Source organism: Panthera onca, chromosome Y (assembly GCF_046562875.1).
Source record: "Panthera onca isolate mPanOnc1 chromosome Y, mPanOnc1 haplotype 2, whole genome shotgun sequence".
NCBI lineage: Eukaryota > Metazoa > Chordata > Mammalia > Carnivora > Felidae > Panthera > Panthera onca.
The window spans coordinates 28,941,658-28,958,786 of record NC_138358.1 but is presented as its reverse complement, the minus strand read 5'-3'; the positions used below and the strand labels follow the sequence as shown (position 1 = coordinate 28,958,786).

Genomic DNA, 17,129 nt, shown 5'->3' with positions numbered 1-17,129 from the left:
CTACTGGTTTAAGGAGCTGATGCTTTGGGCTACATCCCCCAGTATCCATGTTTATAAGGTTCTCGACTGATTCTTCTGCTTTGGGGGGAATACCCCAGTGGGTTATGATTATGTTCCTTGGTATGTAGAAAACCAGATACTGCAAATGTGGAGTGTTGAAACCGTTATCTTTAAGGAAACCTGAGTGTGGGTCCAATTAGTAGGGTTGAGACAGGTGTTTACTTGCTGCTGTCTTTGACGTGTCTCATGGCCGCGTGATGCTTTCCGTGTGTGTGTGTGTGTGTGTGTGTGTGTGTGTGGTCACTTCCAAGTGGAAAGTGGAATGCTGTGTGTTTCCTCCTCAGATTCGGCTCGAGTGCAAAGGTCGTGCACTTTCTGGGGCCCACAAAGCCATGGAACTATAAGTACAATCCGCAGACGGGCTCGGTGCTGGAGGACGGCTCCGGGTTGGGGACCCAGCACCAGACGTCCTTCCTCAACCTGTGGTGGACAGTCTACCAGCACAGCGTCCTGCCTCTTTACGAGAGCTTCCGGGATGCGGGAGAGCACGTGGCTCCGGGACACGCCGTAAGCGGGTGACGCCCTCTGGAAACAGGCGTTGGGCACGGGTAGATGCTGTGCGTGACCCAAATGCCCGGTGTACTTTCTAGAAGCTCAGGCTTCTGTTCCCACATGCTGTATTTCATAAAGGATGCTGAACAGACAGACACCCTGTGTGGTTGTTGTCCCCCCCACCCCGCCTTCGGCTCAGAATCGTGAATGTTTAATGAGCCAGAGTGTTGCTGAGATTTACAGGATTCGTGCATAAATCATTCCAATTAGCTGCCTGCGTCAGGGAAAGAGCCACTGGGGGATGAGTGGCCGCGGGGGATTGATTACCATGTCTTGCGAGGACACACTTTCCAATTTACATCATCACTTGAAGCACGTGTTGCGACGCGTGGGTGAAGAGTATTTCTGAAACTGTAGATTGGCGCTGATCTGTTTTTTTTTTTAATGTCACGGTGACTCTTAACGCACTACGTAACGATGTGTGTGCAGTCCGCCGACTAGGGGAACGGCAGGTGCCTCGCAAAAGAGTTTTTGGAATTCGGTCTCAGAGAACTTTCTTACCTGATCGTTGCTTACCGGGTCGTTTATTGCGTTGATGGGAAATCACAAAGAACCCGTCGTTCAGTCTTTGCTGCGGGTTCTGTCTGGTGGAACCAAGTGGTTCTTCTCTTTCTGAGGACTCGGGGTCTCGGGTCGTGTCACATGAGCGCATACAAGTTTATCTGCGTTCAGGTTGCCACCGTGCTCCCGCCGGGCGGTGAGCCAGGCGTCAGGTTGTGGGGGAAGGAAAATAAGACGTGGAGTCAGGTGCTTGTGGGAAATACGGCATCCAGAACAGTGAGGACACAGGTGGTTTTCACGAGAATGGGACAGCTTGCTTGAGAACCACCTGTCACCTGTTTGATCACAGCTGACCTTTGCAGGTGTCTCGTGGCCAGCAGCCCCTATGGCCCGAGGGGCTCTCTGTCGGCCAGGGTGTGTGGGGGTGCTGGGGTTTGTTTCCAGAGCAGTTGGCTGTCTGCACAGCTGACTCAAAACATTGGGGTCCTGGTTTCCCAGGTCTGTGTGCATTCCTTGGGCAAGGCTATGTTTACCGAGTTGGGGAGCACTTGGCCTCACAGGGCATGGTATGAGTCTTGGGGTCCCCAGGGCAGCTGCAGAGTTGGAAACATAGGAGGAGGACTTAGCTACTGTGTTCATCTTTCTGCAGACTGGCGTCGGGGAGCCGTGTGCAGAATCAGCAGGGTCCAGCCAGCCTTGGCCAGCTGAGGGCCCTTCGGAGGAGACTGTGGTCACAGAGGACATCCCGCCTTCCCCCAAGGGATGCCGTTCGGAGGACGTGAGTACTCGACGTCCACACGGCTGTGATGGGAGAGTCAGACGCTGGTTCCCCAAGGACACAGAGCTGAGAGCCTGCTTCCAAGGCTCTGGCTTTGGCGTGGGGGGCGGGAGCTCCTGCGTTCATGTAGATCATTGCGCAATTATACGTGCATCATTGCACAGTTTTACGTGGGAGGGGCTTTCTGCATTCACGTGGATCATTGCAGTTTTATGTGGGGGGGCTCCCGCGTTCACGTGCATCATTGCACCCGTGGGTACATCAAATGATTCTCCCCGACCAACACGGGCACGTCCTGACTCTGGGAACCTGAAAATGCTACCTTATCCGGATGAGGACCTCGTGATCAGATGATTCTGAGCAAGGCAGAGACAGAAGACGTGAGCTCCGCTGGCTTTGGAGGAGCGTGGCCACAAGCCAAGGCCTCCGGTGTCTCTGGAAGCAGGAGAAAGCCAGGAAACAGACTCTGTGTGGGAGCCGCTGGAAGGAGCTCCAGGCTGCCCACACCTCGATCAGCCCGGAGATACTTGTGGGGGACCTAATCCCAAAGGATTATGGGTAATCCCAAAGGACACCGGTGTTCCTAGACCCCGTATCTCCAAGTGAATACATTGCGATAATATCCGGTGTTGAAAGATTTCTGGATTTAAGTCTTCACGTTGGAAGGCACTTTTATTCCCCTTAAATTTTCTGTGCTGCACACGGCTTTGGGGGAGCTGTTTCTCAGTGTGAAGAAGCAATGTGTAATTTTTTTTAGTGTGTATTTATTTTTGAGAGAGAGAGAGACAGAGCATGAGTGGGGGAGGGGCACAGAGAGAGGGAGACACAGAATCCGAAGTGGGCTCCGGGCTCCGAGCCGTCAGCACAGAGCCCGATGAGGGGCTCGAACCCACGAACCATGAGATCGTGACCTGAGTTGAAGTTGGACGCCTCTCCGACCGAGCCACCCCCAGGCGCCTCGGCGAAAAAGCGATGTCTAAAGTTTAGCGGACATTTTTGTGGAAGGCACTCTACAGTTTGTTGCACCTCCATGCCTCTGCGCCCCAGGCTTCCCAGACATCTCCAAACGGCGGGTGCCTGCCATGAGTAACCAGTGTGTGCAGATTGCCGAGGAAGGAGTCTAGAACCATCCACCTGGAGGTAGAACTTGGGTTCGCATTCAAGTGCTCAGGCAGAAGGGAGCCTCCAGACGTGCAGAGGCAGGAAGGGAAGACATCCGACTTGTCTGCTGAAATGTGTCATTATGGCCAGGGAGGGGTCACCTCTGAGGATCCCAGTGGCTCGATTCTCTGATGATGACCTTGTGTCTCTACAAGCGATGAAGTCCTCACACGTTTTTTTAAAAAATTTTTTTAACGTTTTTATTTATTTTTGAGACAGGGAGAGACAGAGCATGAACGGGGGAGGGTCAGAGAGAGGGAGACATAGAATCTGAAACAGGCTCCAGGCTCTGAGCTGTCAGCACAGAGCCCGACGCGGGGCTCGAACTCACAGACTGCGAGATCGTGACCTGAGCTGAAGTCGGATGCTCAACCGACTGAGCCACCCAGGCGTCCCCAGTCCTCACACTTTTAAAAGGACGGGACGCATCGGTAACTTCCAGTCCTGAAACCAGTATTATGCTCTATGTTAACCAACTAGAACTTAAAAGAAGAACTTGAAAGAAAAAACACCAAAGGAACGCGTGCCTTCGCTGTATCCAAAGTGCTTTATTTTGGAATTCATTACACAGCATCACTGCCACCTACCGGCCATGTATTGAATTGTTGACTCTGGGTCTTTGATCTGGGGAGCTGGAACCCAGTCGAAAAACAAAAAACTATTTTCATAAATTCCTATAAATGTACAAGAGCTGGGTCCTGACCTTGGGATCCCGATGGAAGACAGGAGCCTTTGTAAATATGGCAACCAGTACTGACAACTCGGTATCCGTTTCCAAAAGTTACAGCCGAAGGTCTAATTTTCTTCCCATGTACATTGATGTATTAGGCAAATATACTTGCCATTTATTATTTTCTCAGTCATGGTTTTGTCCTCCAGTATCTTGGGTGGGGAAATGTAGTGAGTGAAAAGACAAGGAATGCCGTTTATTTTTTTGAAGTTATCAGTTGTTTTTATTGTTTGTAGAACATCCTCCTCCCTCCCACCCTCCCTCCCTCCCTCCCTCCCTTCAAGCTGAGGGATAACATATGTGTAAAAAATGACACGTGATAAGTATATACCTTGATGCATTTTCAGAGTGAAAAAAATTCTAAATAGCCACAATCCGGACCTGAAAATTCACCCCAAAAGACCCCTTTCACCCTCCCGGTCACTAGAAAATGCTACCCTGACCTTGGCCCACCATTACCACTTACTTGTGAGTGCTCTTGAGCTCCTTATAAATGGGATCCTACAGTATGTTCTTTCTAGTCTGGTCTCCTTCACGCGACATATTTATGAGATCCTTCCATCTTGCAGAGTGAGTCAGTAGTTCATTTATTCTGTGGGTTGCATGGTGTCAAATTGTAGGAGGACACGATATATTGATTCTAGCGTTGATGGATACTACCGTTTGGGGCGATACAGATAACGCTGCTGGGGACAACGTTGTGCGTGCCTGGCGTTGCCCTTGCACACGCTTTTTTGGTGAGGTGATACTTAGGGGCGGGGTCGTTAGATCAAAGGGTAGACTTTTATGTACCCTTTTGCGTTAGTAGATTCTGCCAAGGATTTGGCAAGTGGCGGCACCCCTAGTGGGAGTCCTGGTGGCTTCACCTCGTCAGCAACCTTCCAGAGGGCCAGTGAGCACGTGGGGCGTCTCCTTGTGGTTTTAGTGTGCATGTGTCAGATGAGGCTGAATTAACATGAGCCAATTTTTAGATGCTTATCAAGCTGTGACGCTTTTGGCAATGCTTGTTCAAATATTTTGAACATTTTTTTTCCTCCAGGGTCTCCTGTTTTAAAGTTAGTCTTAACAATGTGTATATATTCCAGATACAAGCTCTTTTCCAGTAGTACGGTAAATACTTTCTCCTACTCTGTTACCTTTTCAGTCCCCAAATGGCATCCTTTGATGCCCAGAAATTCCTAGTTTACCCAGGTTTTAGTATTTCCTTTATGTAGAGTCTGTTTTATTCACCGTTCAGGAAAATCTGTCCCAAAACTAAGGTGATGAAGACGTTGCATGTCTTACAGAATTTGTATTGTGTCTTCTTTTTATATGTAAGTATATAATCCACCTGCAATGGATGTTGGGTAAGGAATGGGCTTGGGGTCAGCATTCATTACTATTACACGTGGATCTAGAATGAACTCAGCACAGGTTAACAACAAAGCTGTTATTTCCCCACTGCTTTGTCATGTTGCCTTTGCCATCATTCCTGTGCCCATTTGTGGATGGATCGGTTTTCAGATTCTATATTCTTTTGTGTTATCTTTTCCTTCCTTGCACTAGTAATATACTGCTGTGATGACCATGGCTTTAATTTTTGTTTTAACGTTTATTTATTTTTGAGACAGAGACAGAGCATGAACAGGGGAGGGTCAGAGAGAGAGGGAGACACAGAATCTGAAACAGGCTCCAGGCTCTGAGCAGTCAGCACAGAGCCCGACATGATGCTGGAACTCACGGACCATGAGATCATGACCTGAGCCAAAGTCGGACGCTTAACCAACCAAGCCACCCAGGCGCCTCCATGGCTTTAAAATAAGTCTTATTACTGGTCATACAAGTACCTCAACTTTTTTCTTCTTTCCCTGCCTCTTCTAAATTTGCCTGTGAATATTAGGATCAGCTTTACAGTGTCTTGGAAAACAAACAAAAAAGTCTTCTGGAATTTCAGCTGTGATTGCACTGAACCTACAGATCAGTTTTAGAAGGACTGATATCTCCAAAATGTTGAGCCCTCCATTCTGTGGACATAGTATATTTCTAGGTAGATCTTCTTTATTTTATGTCAATATGTTAAATTGTTTGGTAGGGATCTTGGATACATTTTACTAGACTTATTCCTCGTTTTTGGTGTGTTTTGAGGCTACTATAAATGGTATCATTGTAAAAACTAATTTTCTTACTACTTGATGTGGGTGTATAGAAATATGTTTGAGTTTTGAAATCCAGCTACCTTGCTAAATTTTTACACACGAACAGATTCTGCCTCGATTCTTTTGGTCAGTCGACATGCAAAATCACATCATCTGCAAGTGAAAAACTGTATAATAATTTCTTAAATTGTCATTCATACATGTACTATGTACCTTCATTTTAGGCCGTATTTTACTGGATGTGGAATTCTCCCCTGGCAGGTAGTTTCACAAGGGCACCCTAAAAATGTTGTTTCTTAGTCTTCTGACCTCCGTGATCTCTTAGCAAGTCCGTCTTCCAGGATCCTGTTTCTGCACTTGAGGGCAATTTGTCTCTTTGCTCTGGCTGCTTGTAAGATTTGTCTCTTGGGCTTTGGTTATCTGTTTCCTCACGATGGCTCTGGGTTGTTTATTCTTTGTGTTTGTCCTCCTTGGAGTTTGTAGCACTCCTTGACCCTGTGTTCCTTCTGAGCATTCTGTCTTTCTCTGTTCTCCCTCTTTCTCTCCTTCCTTCTCCCCACTCACCTACTCTCTTGTTATTGTAATTAGATCTTTAGTATGACTTTTTATGATGTTTCTTGTATCTGTGACTCACTTCTCTACACTTCCCTCCCATCTGGCTTTCCATGCTTCACTCTACTGGCCTGTTCTCCAGTTAACCGATCTTTTCTTTAGCTGTGTTTAATCAGTTGTTAAACCCATATCCTGGACACCTAACTGCAATTACTGTGAGCTTGTTTTAAGTTTACTTATTTTGAGAGGGGGGGGGGCTGCAGAAAGAGAGGGGGAGAAAGAGAATCCCAAGCAGGCTCCACGCGGTCAGTGCACAGCCTGACGCGGGGCTTGAACCATGACCCATGAGATCATGACCTGAGCTGAAGCTGCATACTTAACAGACCGAGCCACCCAAGCGCCCCAGTTACTGTGTTTTTAATTCCAGTAAACAGAAAATATTTAATAGGACAGTTTCTGGACTCCTTTGAAATTCTCTAATTTCCCCCTTTATTTCATTTAAAGTATTTTTTAGACTTGATTATTGATTATAGTTCGTGTCTGATAAGTCATATATGTGGATTTCATGTTCTTGTGTTTTTTTTTAATTTTTTTTAACGTTTATTTATTTTTGAGACAAAGAGAAACAGAGCATGAACGGGGGAGGGGCAGAGAGAGAGGGAGACACAGAATCAGAAGCAGGCTCCAGGCTCTGAGCCATCAGCCCAGAGCCCAACGTGGGGCTCGAACTCACGGACTGCGAGATCATGACCTGAGCTGAAGTCGGACGCTCAACCGACTGAGCCACCCAGGCGCCCCATGTTCTTGTGGTTTGATTTTGTTCCCTCTTGCTTTTCATTCATTTGATCTTGTTTTGCTCTATGCTAGTTGATTTTGAATAGCCTTCAAGACATTCATTGTACATGGAAAAATTGCTGGGGTCATTGGAAGCTCTGAATCATATTATCCTCATCCAGAGAGCATTGTGTTTTGTTCTGTTTCATCTTTCCTGGCAGGAAGTCTTCATACAGGTGGTGTGCCCACACCCTATGAGGGGTTGAGCTGGTGTGAAATCGGGCTTCTGTGTTTGTAAGAGTCGCTGTTTCTGGCCCTCCTTTTAGTGTGGTCCCATGTGAAAGCCTGTGGCGTTCAGAGGGTCCCTTTTGGATGCCTCATCACTTATGGGGTCCTCAGCCTCATGACACTGCTAAAATGTCTGCCCAGATTCTTCTCGACAGCGTCTTGGTTGCCTCAAGGGGAAATAAAGTAACAGGTGTATTTATAATATCCATCTTACAAGCTCAGCCCAGTCCACCTGCATGATTTTCGCAGTGTTTTTGCACAGAGCGTTGGGCACATACTCGGCGTTCTCTAGTCGCTGTGGCTGACTGATTAGCTTAGTCTTGCAGAAGACTTCAGAGCATTTATGGCCCCCAGCCTGTGGGTGCAAGCTTGCTTCCCGATTGTGAATTGGTCAGGCTTGCCGTGTAACAAACATCCCCAAATGAGGAAAAATCCGTGCCCATGTCCTAGTCAACTGTGGTGACAAAGATATGTGTGGCTCCATGCAGTCATCGAGGGGTCCAGGATCCTCCTCTTATTCCGGTCCAGCGTCTTCTAGGACATCCCTTCTCTGCCGTGACTCCCTGAGGGACAATTAGGATCTCCTGTCGTAGCCAGCCATTGAACACAATGCGTTATGCTGTCTCTCGTGCACCTGGAATGATCTTGGCTGCACACCATCCTTGGAAGAAGTGAGAAAATAGTCACTCAAATCACTTTCGGTCGGGGTTTGTTTTCTGGTGGAACCCCAGTTGAAGTAGGCTTCACCTGACCTGGGAGTGGAGAGGTGGCTCCATGTAGGGGCAAGGAGGCTGGGACGAGTGAGCCCGAGACTGAGGAGTAGACACAGGCATCGGTGAGCCCGGCAGCGTCTGTCCCACACGTCTTCCTTAACGGGCTGCCCTTGTATCATGGATGCAGAAAAAAAGAGATTGGGTGTTTCCAGATACCTGCAGGAGGGCTGACCTAATTTGCTTTTCTTTCTTTCTTTATAACAGACGATAGGGTGGCCTGAACTTGAGACTTCCGCTGGAGTGAGGTGTGACCCATTATCACCACCCTCCCCCCAATGTGCAGACTCCACAGAGACCCAGACCACCTCGGTACACCTCATTTATACTCCTTACGCACATCTGTGTCTCCTAGTGTTGTTTTCTCAATGTGTCTGTGTCTGTCGATACCAAAGATTCCCCATGCTTTTCTTCTTCGTCCCATGACCTTTCTGAATGGTTTACCGCACCTCAAATACGTTGTGTGGTGACTAGTCTATAAAGGACCTGGTCATCTGTTCAGATTTTTTTTTTTTCTCCTCCATCTTTCTGTTTCCTGTCGGCCATTTGGTCACTCCATTTTCCTTTAGGAAGCATTAGAAACGACAAAGGTGTAACATCACCATGACATATATTCTCCCATATATATACTTTTTTTAAATAAAAAAATTTGGTACGATTTTGGACCCATGTTTAATATCAGTATTGAAGGATGAGGAGTCCTACCCCTGTTTTTTTCTAAATTTGCCCTCGTGAATCTGGGCTGTCATTTGCTTGCATCATCAGAAGATTGAACCCAGAGGCTGCTGTGCTGCCCGAGAGGCGAGCTTAGTAAAATGCTCCTGTGGGCATTTGGTATAACCTGTCGTCAACCCTTGGATGACACGGGGTTGAACTGCGTAGGTCCACTTGTACACGGATTTTTTCAGTAAATGCAGTACGGTACCATAAATGTATTTTCTCTTCCTGGAGGATTGTCTTAATCACATTTGCTTTTCTCCAGCTTACATTTTGTAAGAATACAGTATATAATACATAGAACATGCAAAAAAAAAACAAACGTGTTACTCGACTTTTTATATTATTGGTAAGGTTTTCGGTCACTGGTTAACTAGTTGTAGTTACCTTTTGGGGGAGTCCACAGGTATACGTGGATTTTCGACTGTGTGCGGGTCAATGCCCCTAGCCCCGTGTTGCTCGGGGGTGAACTATAATTGAATCCCTGTGTGAAAAATTAGCTTTGGCACATCCCATAAGAACTTGCAGCATCTTGTGTTGTGCGAGAAACGGTGGGTGTCAGGGGAGAAGGTGGGAGTGGTGGAGCCCACGTTTCTAGACTTTGCAGAAGAGGCCATTTAGCACAACGTGTGCCTTTGATTTTATTTTCCCCTGGCAAAGAGTTCTCTGTCCTCGTGGTTAAGGCTGTAGTTGTCCTGAAGCCGTCCGCAGACTAACGATGGCCTGGTTGTGTTTCTAGCGGCCTGCGGATAAAGCAGAAAGTGGCCCGTCTGTGGAAGCCGTGGAACCGAGCCAGGAGCCCCCTGTGGATGTCACCGGGGACCCCAGTCCTCAGGATGCTCTGGAGGTGGTACCCTAATTGTCTTGTCCGGCACTCCTGGTGGATGCCGTCCGCCATGTCTGAGGCCAGCCGTATTCACGCACCAACCGCTACATCAATTTCCAGCCTGACTTTCTTGCAATAAGACTCCCCCAGCCTCTTTGGTGCTTTTGATCCGCGTCCTTGTCCTTTGCAGCACTTGCCTGGGTTGCTTGTGGTCACTTTCTTTTCCGTCCTTAATCACGATGGCCTTTCTCTCTTTTAAACGCCGTTCTGCAAAAGTTCACTGACCCATCGGGGGCTTTGCTGTTTTTCTGTATGGCGAGCGTGGAAATGAATGCTGAGGGAGGCATTGTCTCGAAGGAAGCAGATAAAAGCAGAAAATTCTGGGGGTGAGCCTTCTGATCCAAATGGCCCATGTACTGCTTTCCTTCCTCTTCCAGAACGTTCTGTTCTTAAATTTTCTTCTTTCTGTGCGTATAGTGAAAGCAATTGCTAATTTTTTTTTTTTCTAACAGCCATTGAATGACACCTTTTGGTCTTTAAGGAGTAGTTAACACAGCGGAAGGGACGAGGGAGCCCTCTGGGGTCCCCTTTATAAGGACACTCGTCGCATTCATGGGGACTCCACCCTTATGACCTGACCACCTCCCAAAGGCCCCGCGTCTTCATACCCTCCTATTGGGGGTTGGTAGGAATTTGGGGGAACAAAGATATCTAGTTTATAGCAATATTTGGATTCTGGCTGACCATATAATACAGAGGACAGTTGGCACAAAGCCTGTACTAGCCGTTAGCGCTGGAGAAAACGTGAACGCCCTGTCTCGCTCTATGTGAAGGTAGTAAATGCCAAATACACTACTTTCAACCGCATTCTAGAGTGGTTGTTGATGGCGTCTCTTCAGTTCTGCTGGGCAGGATGTGGAATGTGAGCCTATTCAGCTCCGGGAGTACGGCTTTGAAGCTCTGTGACTCAGACGAATAGTGTTTAGAGGGGAACGTGGTTCGGGAGCGCTGCTCGGAGGACCTTATGTAACAGCTCAGCCGGGTGGTGGGTTTGGGACCGTAGGTGAGTCCACTGCCTTCTCTGAGCAGGGAATGGGGGTGGAAATTAGACCTAGGAGTGTTCTGCAAGAGTCCGTGATTAGTGCCTGGCTTCACTGGGGCGCATTCACTTTCTCGGACGATGCTCAGTATCTTGTATCCTTCCGTGTGTCACAGAATCAGGGGACTTTCTGGTTTTCTCAGATACGCACCTTCTCTGGTTATCACGGGTGATGCAGTCAGCACACCGTTTTGTGCTGGCATAGTGTGACATGTGTGCTATGGGTCCTGTTATTTCCAGAAAGCTTTAGTTCCCAGAGATGCGCCGGGACCAAATCCAAGGGCTCACAGAGAAAAGAAGGTATTCTGGAAAAGACCTTTTTTTTTCTTTCCCACTCTTGCTGTTTCCTTGACCAGTAGGATGGCCTGAACACGACACACGGGGACAAGGGCAGAAAACAGAACGTTTTCCGTACAAACTCTTTAAAAACACGGTTGCAAATGGAGTACAGAGTACCATAGCCCACTGACATCGACATCCCCTTTTTTAATAAAATATTTATTTATTTTGAGAGAGACAGAGACAGTGCAAGCAGGAGAGGGGCGGGGAGAGAATCCCAAGCAGCCTCTGCGCTGTCAGCCTAGAGCCTGACTTGGGAGCTCAAACTCACGACCGATGAGATCATGACTTGAGCTGAGATCAACAGTTGGACACTTAACAGACCGAACCACCCAGGCCCCCCCAGTGGCATCTAAATTCTAACTTAGCCATCTGGCATCTAATATCATCCCGTTGACACATAGTGTCTGGTGAATACCCGAGTCACGTTTAGCGTCTGTGTGTGTGTGTGTGTGTGTGTGTGTGTGTGTGTGTGTATTATTACCACATGCATATTTGTAGACATCTTTTCTAATTCTTGGTAAGAAATTTTCAAAGCAAACATATTTGCTAGTTTTGTTGACCCATTTGAGTGCCACACAAAAGGGGTGTGTGCGTATGTGTTTGCACACGTGTGTATCTATATGTTGTCTCAGTTTTTTGCTTTAAGAAGGTAGAAACCCTACCGTTTGCGAGCAGAAAACCACTGGGATTATTATTTCGATGGCTTTGCCAGGCCGTCCAAACTACTATAGGCTTTATTCACATATGGTGAACATCCTCTTGATTTCACGTAGTTTGATTATATACAAGTGATTCAAAACATTGAGGTTTGGGGCGGGTAGAAGCCTTAAATCAGTACAGGTGTGTGTCTCAAAAGGTTCAGTGGCTAGAAATTGAAACACCTCTTACGAAAAAGTGAACCCAAGTACAGTGATACTTTATAAGACTTCACAAAACGTGGCCAGCAAAACCATCTTCTTCTAAGAGTATGGTGTGAAACGCAGCACGTATTTGGTCCCAGAGAGCGGAGATTCATTCGTAGAACCCGTCGCTGAAGCGGATGGCATGTTGTGCCGCTGATGGCTCCAAAGACCGCCTCCTGTCTCTTTGTCTTCCCCAGGTTGACCTGGCCGTCTCCGTTTTCGAGATTTCCATCGAAGAGAAGGTCAAGGCCCCGAGTCCCGAGGAGGAAAGGAGACACTGGGAGGAGGGACGCATCGATTACATGGGGAAGGACGCGTTCGCCCGCATCCAGGAGAAGCTGGACCGGTTTCTGCAGTAACCTGACCGGTTGTGTTGCTCCTTGTGTGGTTATAGACGGTGCTGTTGCATGGTCCCGTTGCGTGGACGTCTCCTTCCGGCCCTTCAGAGGGAACAGGTGTTCAACTATGTGCCTCTGTTTAGGGCCGACCAGCCTGAGTGCCTCAAAAAAATAACGTAGACCATCCAAAACCCAGCTTGAAGCCCTCCCCGCCCTCCCCGCCACCCCCGCCGACCCAAGCTCTCCACGCCCTCTTGGCTGCCCCCCACTTTCAGCAGATGGGAGCAGCAAGAAACTTCTGGTAGACCCTTATCCGTGCTCCCTGGTCTTGCCCCGAGGAGCTCCGAGATGCCGCCTTGGGCAGGTGCTACCGTATCTATCCCACGTAGCGTTAGACGTCACTGCGCGTTGCCTTCTGCCCCGAAGCTAATGACACCGGTATACCCGTTCAGGAACCCTCGAGGGTGGAAAGTCCTTTCCTTGAGGATTAGGTAGACGTTCAGACATCTTGAGGGTGAGTCTCACGTAGACTTTGCAGAGCGCGTCTGAGAAACACTACAGCTGTTTCTCTTCTGCAAAACCCAACTGGACCGCCACGTGCCATTGACTGACGCCCAATTTGGGAGACGCTGGAGACGATGCGGAAGGAAGATTCTAGCTGGCTTGCGGCAGGGGAGCGTCGTCTCAGTTTGGAAGAACCAAGGGTTTAGTCCAGGTGGTTCTGGCGACACCTTGCTCACGCTAAGAGAATCTCCAGAGGTTCTTTTCCTTGTTTAGAGGCAGATCCATTTGTGGTGTGTCCCGCGTGACTGCTCGTTGCCGGATATCACTACCTCAGCCTGAATAACGGGTCAGGTCAGCACGTTCCCAAACCATTTGAACACCGCTGTTTTGGGGACAGTTGTCAGTTTTTTTGAGACTGGAAGTTTCTTCCAGGAGAAATCCTCATCTTCAGAAGTGTCCTAATTTTGTGAATTCATGCCGCGTGTTGGAACAGCTCACAGGGTCGCTGCTTGTGGCCGCCACGATCATAATGAACGACGGGCATCGCTGAGCTAAAGAGAGGTAAATGTGACGTTTTAAAAGTTAGAATGGTTTGTCTTGCACGTACTGTGGAGCATCGAAGGGTCTGGTAGACCAGTTTGAACCACGTGGTGATGGTTAGTTATGTCATAACCCGGTGGGTGTGTTTGACCAGAGTTTCCATCCTGTCAAGCAGGTGAGCCCTTGGCTAGGGGAATCTGGGCACGTCCGTGACATCAGTTGTGGTGACAGCTTTTGCACGATGTGAGTGACGGAGGGTTTGCTTCCTTCAGCTCTGGGAGGCAGTCTTGGCCGACATCACACACAGGATGCCCCCGGGTCTAATTGAAGATAGCCATTGGGATATAGCCTTAGAGGGACTGGGTTGGGACGGTACTCAGCAGTCAGAGTAACACGGGACAGTTATTCTGGGGAAAGACTGGTGCTCTGTGCTGTGGTGTTGGGTTACAGAGAACAGGAGCCCAAGTCTGACACACTTCAGGAGGAGCCCAGGTGATGAATATTTGAGTCTGGCGTAGCCTCTGTGGGGAAGAGAACTCCTGTTTCTGGACAGTGGTGCATTGGCTTAAGACACACGCTCGACGAAGACTTCTGTTACGCATTCTGGTCTGCTCACGCATTTCAATTAAAAATTTAAAACAGCAATATGGTGTCCCTTCTGGTGTGTGTGTGCGCGTGTTGTGAGCAGCAGAATCATATTTTATATGTAACAGCGGGAAGGGATGTGGTTGCCTTTGTGTTGTACCAATTTAAATCACCAATTTTGGTTTTTTGTTTTTTTTGTTTGTTTTTTTTTTTCAGAATTGCTAGTAGCGGTAAAATGCATATAACTATTTACTTCTCAGTGTGTGAAATTCCCTAAGGTCTCTCTATGGAAGCTGCCCATTTTCCTAGCATTGCTTCTCAATGTCACATATTCATTAATTTATTCAATTTATCCATCCGTCCATCCACAGACCCATGCATCCACCCACCCATTCACCTACCAATCCATCCATCCATCCATCCATCCATCCATCCATCCACTCATCTGCCCATCGATCCATCCACCCATCCATCCATCCATCCACCCACCCATCCATCCATCTACCCACCTATCCATCCATCCATCCATCCATCCATCCATCCATCCATCCATCTGCCCATCGATCCATCCATCCATCCATCCATCTGCCCATCGATCCATCCACCCACCCATCCATCCATCCATCTATCCATCCATCCATCCATCCACCCACCCATCCATCCATCTACCCACCTACCCATCCATCCATTCATCCATCCATCCATCCACCCACCCATCCATCCATCTACCCACCTACGCATCCATCCATCCATCCATCCACCCACCCATCCATCCATCTACCCACCTACGCATCCATCCATCCATCCATCCATCCATCCATCCATCCACCCACCCATCCATCCATCTACCCACCTACCCATTCATCCATCCATCCATCCATCCATCCATCCATCCATCTGCCCATCGATCCATCCACCCACCCATCCATCCATCCATCTATCCATCCATCCATCCATCCATCCACCCACCCATCCATCCATCTACCCACCTACCCATCCATCCATCCATCCATCCATCCATCCCCTTATCCACCCACCCACCTACCCATTCATCCTTCCTTCCTTCCTTCCTTCCTCCCTCCCTCCCTCCCTCCCTCCCTCCCTCCCTTCCTTCCTTCCTGGTTATTGAGTTCTCTGTATGGCAGGCACTGTGACATGTGCTTATTCAATAAATGAGAAGTTCAAAAACATTCGGAGACTTCTACAAAACATCCACGTAAGAGGTATAATACAATGTATACCTGAATAAAGCCAGTGCCCGAATCTGTGCTATGTAATGTCGGGACTACACAATTGTATACGCTGAGACCCCAAGAGATGTGATGTGACCTATACCATCACAAGTATTTTGGTACTTAGAAGGAGGGTTGGCTGTGTGTGTGTGTGTGTGTGTGTGTGTGTGTGTGTTTACATTTTATGGTTCTATTATTACGGAGTTGTATTCATTTGGAAATGCTTCCCTCCCACCAGTGGCTTATGTCTTCATTTGTTCATCTCTTTGAAGCACACGGGCTTTGAATTCTGCTAAACGCTCAGGCTTTAGGTGTCTTATCTAAAACGTCTCTTCTAAGGGAAGATGATAAAGATCTTCCCTTGAGGGTTTTTTTTTTTTTTTTCCTGAAGGTTTGGCAGATTTCTCTTTCACATGTGGGTCTCTGGCGGATTTGTGAGTCCATTGAGAGATAAAGTGTCTAAATGTGTGGACGCCCCATTGGCTGTTTTTTTACAGGCAGAGCTTGCATAAAGGTGAGGGGGAGGGACGGCCAGCCCTGGGGGTTCAGCAACAGCCTGTGCAAAGAGCCTCATTTGCTGTGTCTGCAGACTGAGCAGCTGGGCGTGTGGGAGCAAACATTCGAGGGAGAGGTGTGTCTGGCCTCCGGGGCACTGACTTAATCCACAGCCGGTCTAACTGGTTAGGCCAGTGGCCAAGGTTTCACTGTAAGTCAACAGACAGGAACCTTGGAGATTAAGACGGGGCCTGTTCTGTGTCTCCAGGGCCCCAACCCCCACCGGAGGGCATCCCGCGGATCTCCGTCCTGGGGCTGAGGGTCGGTGGGCGGCTCCCTTCCCCAGGGGTTCTTTCCCGCGTCCCTCCCGCCCCTCTCCCTGCTGCACTGACTTGACTTCTCTTATCTGACTTGGTTTTGCATCCAGTAAGATAACGCAGATCTGCAGTGACTGATGTTTTGTGCTCTGACTCACTAGAAGCCGACGAGAAAGTCATAAAGGATGGAAAAAAAAAGAAAAGAAAAGAAAAGCCCGGGGCGGGGGGTGGGGTGGGGGGTTCTTGCAGAAATTTCAGATGTTCAGAAGCCACCTGGAAACTCTACATTTGCTGAATCAGTAATTGGGCAATGAAATGATGTTTCGAACACCCTGGTCACGTCCGTAAAGATGGGCCACCCGATAGGCTGACGAGATTAACCCTGAATTTCCCCGGGGCAAGTAAGCGCCCACTTGAAAGCCCAATTTCTCAGTTCCCAGAGTTGTTCCTTCTTTTTAAGCTACTTTTTAAGTTTATTTGAGACAGAGAGGGAGAGACAGAGAGAGCAGGGTAGGGGCAGAGAGAGAGGGAGACAAGAAGCATAGTATCCCAAGCAGGCTCCACAGTCAGCACAGAGCCCAACACGGGGCTCGAACTCACCACGTGTGAGCTCATGACCTGAGCCGAAATCCAGATTCCCAACCACTGAGCCGCACAAGCACCCCTTCTGTGGATGGGGAGGTGGAAGCTGGGGTTAGGAATTCTGCAGAATCTCCTTCACAAGGGCTGACTCAGCTGCAGGAGGAATACCCTTCCTCCTGCAGCTGAGAATGTCGATGTGCTGCCCGGAGCTGCGGCAGCTATATTGAGGCCCTGAGGTAGAGGCTAGGACGGTTAGAGACTAGGTGTGAGCCTGCCGGCCCTGGGTTGCTCCCCTCTCTCGTTTATGACATTTATTCCCAGGGTGTGTTACTAGCAGCCCCAAAATAAT

General features: G+C 48.4%; 1 protein-coding gene across 4 annotated transcripts in view; it reads left to right on the top strand.

Moving 5' to 3' along the window:
- Nucleotides 1–14,214, top strand: part of LOC145714959 (glycogenin-2-like) — a 32,071-nt gene extending 17,857 nt beyond the window's left edge. For 3 of the 4 annotated variants that reach the window (XM_081794525.1, XM_081794524.1, XM_081794523.1), the window contains exons 7-11: nt 345–567; nt 1,763–1,891; nt 8,509–8,613; nt 9,758–9,865; nt 12,385–14,214. In XM_081794525.1, coding sequence (XP_081650651.1) covers nt 345–567; nt 1,763–1,891; nt 8,509–8,613; nt 9,758–9,865; nt 12,385–12,546 — 727 coding nt within the window. In that variant the 3' untranslated portion in view covers nt 12,547–14,214. The remainder of the gene's footprint in view (nt 1–344; nt 568–1,762; nt 1,892–8,508; nt 8,614–9,757; nt 9,866–12,384) is intronic. The other variant, XM_081794526.1, reaches the window with a different exon arrangement.
- The last annotated feature ends 2,915 nt before the right edge of the window (nt 14,215–17,129 follow it).